The following is a 10,000-nucleotide window of genomic DNA, read 5'->3' on the forward strand; positions in this document are numbered from 1 at the left end:
AAGTAGGTATTACTAAGCTTGTCTGAAAATTCATCCCGGAAGAGTGCTTTTGAGAATTTTTGCTAATGAATAAAACTAAATCAGATTATGGAAAGATTAAACTTTGTATCTTTCACAAGCCAGGATAAATAGGGAGGGTTGGAGTCAGGATGGGTGGGTATCCGTCCGTGAAACATCTGCCAAAACATGAAATGATTTCAGTGTTTGTAGAAACACATAGAAAAAGGCTCGTTAAAAACAGAAACCCCGATTAAGGATTAAACTGTGTTGATGACGATGATGAGGATGATTGGTTCTGTGAGTTTTTCGTCAGTTTTTCTCATTCATCAATATATTGTTAGGTATTCATCATACAGGGTTTATCGACCAAAGAGGAATGTTATGTATAGGGTAACCAGGTCGTGTGATCTTCATGGCTCCCATACGAGTTGTTTAACTCTCCCTCGAGCTCGTGCTTGGATGAATAAAGAATTATTGGGGGCTAGAATTAAGTTTGTTATCTGTGGTACGTTACTGTACAGTACACATGTACCTTTGCCAGCAATTCCAACAATTGCATATGGTTGTTTGTCAGTCTTTCCATCCACAGGATATATCAGGGAGCTTTGGATGGGTTTTGATGAGTTGTGCAAAGGATGTAATATGGACAAAGAAGGTTCGGTTAGAGTTTGAGGTGGATTTGTCAAGATTTAAGGAGTTTAAGTTATATGAGCATGGGCCGTAAATTTCAGTAGCGAAAAAGTGTTATATAATACTGGCAAAGAAGGCTGACGGCGTTTATATATTCTGTCATCTGGAAACTAACCCCTTTCTTCCTTCCATTTTCTTTTGCTTGCTTTCTTCGGGCTGGACTATAAAATGATACTTGTTTTCCATCTCACTGGCCTTTGTTTAGGTAGCAGTGATACCTAATTTCATATTTTTGGGGGGAAGATTTTAGTTTGATGAAATTAATTGTATAGTAGTTACTGTGCCAAGTATAACGTATTTTTTTGGAATGCTGTAAGTGTTGTATGTACATTCACAAAACTCGTCAACACGTGAGAAAAATTTCTTTCGTATAATGATCGTCGTTTAACAGAGAATGGAAATTCATGTTGCGAGGTACGAACGAAGTTTCCATATCAGGGCAGTAAATAGAACCTCTTACTGCACAGAAGCATTATTGTCTTCTTTTCCTGGACAGCGTTTATTTGATCAGTTTTTGGTGTACGCTTTGTCACCGTTTTCCTGAGTAAAAAAATCAGGAGTAACGGTGATTTTAATGTTTCATCGCTAGGTCTGTGTAATGCTTCTCCCACGCAATGCCGCCGGTTTTTTAGAATGGGGAGTTAGAGGTAATTGAACCTGGTTTCGAGGATATTTGTGAGTTTTATAACCGGCCATATTATTAACAAGTTATCTTATTTTTATTGCTAGTTTTCAATCAATTTCATTAGGGATTTTGTATTAACAGATTATATTAATTTTTTAAAGAGGTCTTTTATTACGACAGAAGTTGAACCGTGTTAGTCATGGAGTACGAGCGTATCGCGCATTTTTACGAAGTGCTGTTTATTTAGCATATATTTATTTTCGGTGTTTGATTTTATGTTTTCGTGTTTTGTCATGTAATGAAAACCAAAAAGATTATCAATCAATCACTTTTATGACTATTGAAGGTAGCTATTTTTTTTTATTATTTAATAGTCATCACAATTAGGCAGTAGTAATACCTATACTGTTTTATATTAGGTTGAATAGTATTGGGCAGGCAGCCTAACCCGTTTTAATTGTTTATTTTAGCATTTTTTACTGTAAGTGAAGGTACGTGTTAACTGTCGTGATGTACTACTACTTTTGTATTCTTTAGTAGTAAAAACTTTGGCATCTGTAATGATAGACTATCCTTTCTTCCGGAATGTGTACAGGGAAATATTTATTTTTGAATGCTTATAGGTAGGTTACTTCCCATTTATCAGTGACTCGATGCTGTTAGCAAATAATTAATACGCGATGGTATTTGATGCAGTTATACTATTTTATGGCACTGGATTTCAGAGTACGTTTTGTGCGTAACATAAGTTATTTCCTTTCAGGTGCTCTGGATATAAATGTTAGCTCTAACATGTAATTTTTCTAAGTTTTTAATAATTTGAGAGCGACTGTTGATCAGATTTTTTTTAAATGTCATATTAGTAAGGGTTTTGCCCCTTTAAAACTTGAATCTCTCTCTCTCTCTCTCTTTCTCTGTCTCTCTCTGTCTCTGTCTCTCCTGTGGTAGAGAAAGACTATACAATAATCGCGCCTTCAAGTAGTTCGTGACACACATCCTGTTAAGGGTCAGAATGCTGACAGCTAATTGTTGAAGGGTCGCCCACTCCACAAACGATCTCTCTCCTTTCACCCAAATCCCGTTGAAAAGAGGGATGAACAGCATCCAACCGTATTGCTATTTGTTGTTGTCTTTGCCTGTGTAGATAGTCTGTATACTTTTTCCAACAGACCATAAAACAATGCTCGTTTTTATGTATAATTATCCATTTATCCATGTTGATAGATTTATTTGTGTATGTTTCTAACGGGAGCTAGAAATATATTCCGAAATTTTTAGTCTTGTGGATTAATAAGAGTTGAATTGGCATGGCAGTCGTTGGAAGGATTAGATGAGGGTCCATTTATTAGGATGAGTGAACCAATGCTTATTTTTGAAAGAAGTCCAGAGTTAACCTTTAAGCAAAACATACAGGAGCCAGTTCAGCTGCAGACTGAAAAATTTTGTATAAACCCAGTCTTAGTGTAGATAACTTGCCATTTTTGCAGGTGTACAAGAATTCTTTGAACCTTACAAGTAGGGATTAGTATAAATATAGTATTATAATCAGGAGCATTAGAAGTATGTGGTCTCCGCGAGGTGCAGTCTAGGTTTAGGCTAGGAGTGACTGGTGCATAGGCTGTTTTCTCTGAACTGGATTCTTATGGAAAAAGTTAAGTATATCTTAGGTTAACCAGACCTCTGAGCTGATTAACAGCTCTCCTAGGGCTGGCCCGAAGGATTAGAGCAAAAATGTTTAAACCCAGGTGGGGAGTGCACCGGATCTGTATGCATTACAAAAGTATGTTTGCAGTGCCCCTTCGGGACCTTGCTGCATCCACCTTTTTCCCTTTACTTTACATCTGTTCCCGGATCCTTTTTTCAGTCATGCTATCCAACACCTCTAAGTTAGTTTTTTGGGCCACTGTCGGGTTTCTCCCTGATCCACCTTTAGATCCTTGTACTTTCTCTCCTTTATTTTCTGGATCTGTTCATCTTGCAGAATGGCTAAAAGTGCTTGGCTTGACAGCCTGAATTCCATAAATCAATCATTCAGTCAAAAATGTTTAATCCAAGAATTGGAAGGCAAAGGTTTGATAGAATAGGGGACAGTGTGTTTAGATAATCATCGCTAAACCTTCTATGGCATTAGCTACTCGGAGATTAGGATTTTGGTCACTAAAACAGCAATACTTCATTAAAAATGTAATTGAAAAATTCATGTTAGTCTGCCAGGAATTTTCGTTGTGTGGTAGGTATCAGTGCGGTGGAAGCAACACACTGATAAAAGGAGCACCTTGAAGAATTGAGTTAACGGTAGCATAAGCAAAAGATAATGTAGAAACTGGAAAATCTTTAATCCAGATGACATGATATACTCGTAGTGGAGATTCAAAATCGAGGAGCTTATAGTGTAATGAGAGATAACAAGTGTGTTAGGGGAAGCATCACTGAACAACTTGGCCCTAGAACGAAAATGGGGCATGATCAAATGAGTAAATTAATGAGTTCAATCATTAAGAAGAAAGTAAACTTAGGAATGAACAGGTAAATAACAAAGATATTTACTAGCAAAGGGAAGATTACAAGCCAGGCAATGTGAGTGGTTATAATTGTTTGTTTCCAGAATTTACAGATAAATTTTTCCCATTCTGTTATTTTGTAGAAATGTTTTATTTTACATTTACTTGTCTTGCGTTTGTATTATGAGCTTTGTTGAAACTGAGTGACTTACAAATTTATGATTTCATGCTGGAAGTTTCGACAGAAAACTTTTGTAGCAGTTCAACTTTGACCAATAGTGGTGTGCGGAGAAACGCACCAGATTTGAAGAAGGTTCACAGTTTACATGTTGCCCAAGGTCACACCCAGCTTCTTAGAGGGAGCTTTACCTATGCCCTTCACGAGTCGTGCCACAGTTTGCCACAAGCACAGAATTCTTATGAAGATGATGGGCTTACTTTTGAAGTTGTCGAACTCTCAACAATAATGGGAATTATGCACAGACATGGAGGAACTTTGTCCTGGCATAATTGAAGTGACCCAATTTTCACTGCTACTTATAGGTTCACGTTAATAGTATTAGACATAGCTAAGTGAGATTCAGAATTAGGCTTAATGAAAGGATGATGCATCCTGAAGGTTTATCATCACATCTGCTTTTTTTGAGGGGTAGGGCGAGAGGAGATTGAAGGTAGTCACAGATGGAGAAAAGGAAAGGGTAGGGAGAAAATAAATACGAGAAGGATTAAATACTGTAGGCAATTCGCAATGTACAATTTTATTATGTGCCATGCAAAAAAAAAAAAAAACCTCTAGTCAACTAGCAAATTTTATAGCTTTTACTTTGGCACTGAATTAGTTTTAAATGACATTAACGTGTATTTTGTGATCTGGACATGCATAACAGAGCAAAGTTTCTTTTTACATGCTTTCATTTAACTTGACTTCTGTGGCTGTCTATCTGTCTGTTTGGGTCAAAGCTTGTAACTCAATTTTCGACCTGTTCCCTTCGTCCGATGGACTTGAAATTTTGCATGTTACTCAATCCTGGTGACACTACAACCTAACATGATCAGTAGGTCAGCAGTGACCTCTAGTGACCCTATTGTGACCTTTCCCAGTATCTCAGGATTTGTATGAAATTTCGGATTTTTCATGCTTTCTTTGTCTTAGTAGAATAAGGTAATAACTCTACGGATTTTTCAAACCTTCTTTAGCTCGACAGGATATCAGTTTTGTTACCTACAATCATAAATCGGTTACAATTTCTGTCAAAACTAAAAGGTATAAAATAAATTTTTTTATCACTCTTTTATTAAAATGTACTAAAAAGTACAAAATAATTTTTTGAGACACCAGGAGTATCTAAAAAAAAATTTTTTTTTTTTTCACTTTTTAGTGCATTTTAACATAAGCGCGTTCAATTTTTGTTTTTTAAAATTATGTTTATACTCATACTGGTGGTATCAGTGGAAGTAATATTTTTAATATCCCCACTTTCAGTACCAGGAATGTTTTAGTAATGGGTATGAAAGCATAACAACATTTTAAAAGTAAGGAATATACAGGGTCACGGAAGAATTATGAATGTTTCCGAACATTGGTGATGGCTGTGTAAGACGCTGGCAAATTTTCAATCTTTGGTCTCCTCTTTGGCTACATAGGTGATAGGAATTAATGAAATGCAGAAACACGTTTGGAAATTAGAATGGAAAAACCAACAGACTTGTCCAGGTTACCCTACTCACCTCTTCCCGTGCGCCACCTGACGGAGTAATTTGTGCATTTGGTGTTGAGGATGTCGAACTGGCTGAGTCCCATACCAGGTGTGAAGGAGACGAGTTTCTTATCCCAGATGTATTTGACGTCCTTTTCTGTGTATCCGTCTGCCAATGACCCGACGTCGTCATATCACATGAAAGGAAACCAGAGGAAGGGATTAAAGGCGGTTAGATAAAACTGAAATAAGCCTGATTTTTGGTTGACATTTCAAGAACACTGTTAGGCCTGATTGTGTTTCTGTTTTCCCATATGTATATTACTGTGTACGAGTTTGATTACAGATGTACTCCTGGATGCACTAATGAAAGTGAATTGAATTAATACAGGCATGCAATTACTCTTCTTTAGGCAGTTATATTCGAACCTGTTAAAATTTCATTTTCTTTGTCTATTATTAAAATTACCTTCACAAAATCATATTCTAGTACTGTGACCTGTTTTTATTCATCAGTCTCAAGCATCTTGGAGACATATTTTTCAAAAAATTAGAAAAAATCGTATAGGTAGCATCGTATAATTTTGAAGATTAATAATTGTGCCAGCTAATTTGTATTATACTCGATGTACATTTCAAACAACTACTTTTTATAAGATTGAGGGACTTACAGCTGCTAATAACCAGGGGGCAGGATTGTTTATCCATAGGGAAGTTACGTAGGACCATTGGACACTTAGCTTTGATTGTCAGTCTGGAAAGAAGGGAAAATAAAGGAGATTTAAGTTTTGTTTAGAGGTATCGCTTTATCATGTAATGAAATGGATAGTTTTTCGATACTGGAATGTGTATATGTATATATGTATATATATATATATATATATATATATATATATATATATATATATATATATATATATATATTATAACGTGTGTGTTTAATGAAATGTGTATATTTCGTTTAGAACACGGCTAAAAAGCCGTTAACTTTGTAAGTAATTCTTACACGAAAGAAAAAAGTGTGCTACGATATTTATAAAAATCAAAATAACCAGGTAAACGACAGTGGAGAAATGGAAAAACTAGGGTTACGCCGTTTTCAAGAAACGTTGTAAGTCGTTGCAACTGAACGAGCATCAACATCGTATGAATCAGAAAGGAGCTAACATTGTCACCTTTAGTGTCAGTGTCTCTCGAGTTAGTGTGGGCTTGTTATTTTGCGGAATTTTGTTACCCTCACTTAATACCAAGGATGTTTCTTATCTGTTATTGTAAAACTTTAGAATATTTTTGTTTCTAGGTTTGGGGACGCTAAAGTGCTTAGATTTGACACAATGATGTTTCTCTAAAGTGTCATGCTGTACCTTTGCCTTAATTTTTCTGGTATTTCACAACCATATTTGTATGTTGGGTTCCATATATCTTCTTTATCCTTTGCTATAGTCTACGTAGCTCGACTCTTTTTCTTTAATTAGGTTATTCGATTTTTGCAGAAGCTTGTTCAACTAGTTAGCGATATTTTCGGCCTTGCTTTTTTGATTAAGGATGAGAGCTTGGGTTACTATTTTCGCAACCAGTAGTGGGCTTCCTAAAGGTAAACTCGAAATCTTGTCATTCGCAGTGCTTGTAAACTCAATTTTTTTTTCACTTTTAGTATTTATATTAATATGTCGAAAAACTTTTTTTCCCTTCCAAATCGTTAGTATATTCTTTATTTAATGAGTGATCCCAACTAAAAAATATTTTACTTATTCTCTGCATTATTAGTTTATCTTACCACTCATATTGTTCATGTCTTAACCTATGACTTTAAATAATAACATTCCCTTTTATGAAGTGTTCATCGTGTCAGCAAGAAGTGTTATAAATCCAGCTAAAAAATGTGGACCATTCCATTTTTAATGTGGTGGTGGTTTTGTGCGTGTTCGGATCTGTCCTCAGCTTCGTCAAGTGGATGTAGCAGAAGGGCCTATCATAGTTGACAGTGATGATTATGACCTTGGAAATTAGAGGCCGTACATTTCAATGGTAAACATAACTTTTAACTGTGGTATGAAGATACAAGAAACCCACTGGCGTAAAGGTTGTCGTAAGGGCTTATTAATTTTGATATATATATATATATAATATATATATATATATATATATATATATATATATATATATATATATATATATTATATATATAAACTGATTTTCTAGAATTTCTAGGAATGTAAGTTATGTCCTGATGAAGACCAAGCCTTTTGGAAACAGAAAAAGTAGCAGAGAGAAGGTAAAAGTAGGACCTCTCTCTTTAGAAAGCAATTGTCTTGCCTCTTGCAAGCTGGCCCATTATAAGAAGCATCGAGAGAATTCCAAATTTGGCAGTGGGTGGGGGGGGGGATAATCAAACTAAAGCCATACGAGAACTGCTGAGCTCCATTAGGTGAGTGAAATGAAAATGGAAATTGGCTGGTATTAAGATATTGCTTGAGATGATGTAGGACTTAGTATAGCAGAACTTTGACCTAAATAGTACTTTAAAAAAAGAGAGTGAAAGACCTCGTGTTAATGGAGAGAAAAAGAATCTTCGAGATAAGGGTGGGAGTCGGTGATATTAAGACAATGCATTTTAATTTGGTTTCGTAAAGAATGGAACAAAAGAAGCATTGCCCCATTAGAACAGTATTCCAGTGGAACTAAAAAGGGTATAATTCCTGAATAATTGGGCCTGAAGAAAAAATTATGATTTTTAACTGGTCACCAGTGTTCTCAAAAGCTGGTTTGGACATTTTAGTATGTGATCTTACCAAGACAGCTTGGAATCACAAGGAGCTCTCAGTTTCTGAGACAGCATATTTATTTACTCCAAACAGGATAAGCAATTTGTATGGGAGAGTAAACAAAAAAATTGAATTTTTTTGAATGCATCTCACATTCACCATCGACGTTAGAACTCACAGATGAAGAAGGGACCATTAAAGCGTAAGTGCGATTCTCAGAGGGCGATTGCAACAGAAGGAAGAAATGTGAAGGGTTTAGTAATTTGCAGAAACATTAAAAAAGGAGTTAAAAGGAGAGTGTCATTGGTAAAAATAAGGAAATTTGGGTGGAACAAGAATACCCCGAGAATCCTCACGGAAAGGGTTATGTAAGGAGTTAAATTAGGAGAAACACATGAAATGAGCATTAATAGGTTACGTTAGAAATTTGGCCCCTTAGAAATGCTGTAGGTATTGTGAAAGGAGAATGAATGTCCAAATATCATAAAAGCAAGGAAGACACACCTGATGGAGTTCGACTCAGGTGTTTAAGAAAGTAAGACCTAACTAAAATTCCAAATGATCTAAGTTTTATTAGAAATAGGGAAGAATAACTTCACGAATGAAAAATGAACTTGAAAAGGTATCAAAGCCTAGATGCTAGTTCCATAAGGAAACTAGAACCACCTCGACTACAATATAAAAATGAGATGATAGGATTAAGAATACAGGAATTTTTAGGAGAATAAGCAGAGAAGAGAGAACCATTTAGAGTGGCCAATTTACTGTAAACCACGCGTTACCTCATCAGGATGAGAGCGAAGCGGAAAGTTAGATTCCAGTAAATGAAGAACTCGGTTGCTAAGGGATTTTCAGTGAAAACTTTTTCGTTTCCATGTGAAGAATTACTACAACACACACGAGAGACTTTAAAAGATACGATTAGCAGCAGGAGGATAGGCTACGAGAAGGTGGGAAGAGCTTTAACAATTGCTTCTTTTTTGTATGATAACTATAATCTTTTAGCAAAAGCCACTTGACATAGTTGAACACGGAAGTGTTAGCACAACATTATAATTTCTACTGTTGCGTTATCTGACTCTTCCGGTGTTTCTTATCTGCGTTCGTTTTTTAATTAACTTATATTAATTCTGTTATAATTCAACGGTAAGATATTGACAGGTCTTGGGAATTGAGATTATTTTTCTGGAGATCGGAAAAGAAAATCATCACCTATCCTGCAACTATTGTGCATTCCTTTTTGTCTTTGTCCTAATTAGGCAGTTTTCTTGTTCTGCTTGGGAACCATTCGTACTTTTGAACGATTAGACTCGCAATTTTTTTTTCTTGAAAGCTCAAACTTGACTAGACTAGATTATATATATATATATATATATATATATATATATATATATATATATATATATATTTATTATATATATATATATATATATTTCAGGAAACCAGGTAATAGGAATTCTGTATTTTCAACATTTTCGTCACATTCGTCATTTTCAATTAATTTTCCCGTTTTTTTAGCAATTCAAATGGTCGTCGAATTTGATTGAATATGAATGTGGGCGCCTCAAAAAGATGTGAACCCGTCATCATAATAAGATCTCTTTGCGCCTACATCCGAAGATTTTATCATTACTTTGCCACCTGCGTCTTTTCTCTCTATTAAAGCAACTCCTTTGAGCTCGATAGGCGGAGACTTTTGCGGAGGAAACTTATCCTAATATT

At 35.5% G+C, this 10,000-nt stretch overlaps 2 protein-coding genes across 2 annotated transcripts in view; one reads left to right on the forward strand and one right to left on the reverse strand.

Annotated features, from left to right (window-relative positions):
• Positions 1 to 10,000, forward strand: part of LOC136835369 (broad-complex core protein isoforms 1/2/3/4/5-like) — a 946,407-nt gene that overhangs the window by 39,584 nt on the left and 896,823 nt on the right. The gene's annotated exons all lie outside the window — the stretch shown is intronic.
• The window catches only part of LOC136835372 (gamma-aminobutyric acid receptor subunit alpha-2), a 233,899-nt gene that overhangs the window by 21,700 nt on the left and 202,199 nt on the right, over positions 1 to 10,000 (reverse strand). The window contains exons 6-7 of the mRNA XM_067098832.1: positions 6,185 to 6,267; positions 5,545 to 5,682 (exon numbers count right to left, since the gene is read on the reverse strand). Coding sequence (XP_066954933.1) covers positions 5,545 to 5,682; positions 6,185 to 6,267 — 221 coding nt within the window. The remainder of the gene's footprint in view (positions 1 to 5,544; positions 5,683 to 6,184; positions 6,268 to 10,000) is intronic.

The sequence above is a fragment of the Macrobrachium rosenbergii genome, chromosome 55, assembly GCF_040412425.1.
Source record: "Macrobrachium rosenbergii isolate ZJJX-2024 chromosome 55, ASM4041242v1, whole genome shotgun sequence".
Taxonomy (NCBI): domain Eukaryota; kingdom Metazoa; phylum Arthropoda; class Malacostraca; order Decapoda; family Palaemonidae; genus Macrobrachium; species Macrobrachium rosenbergii.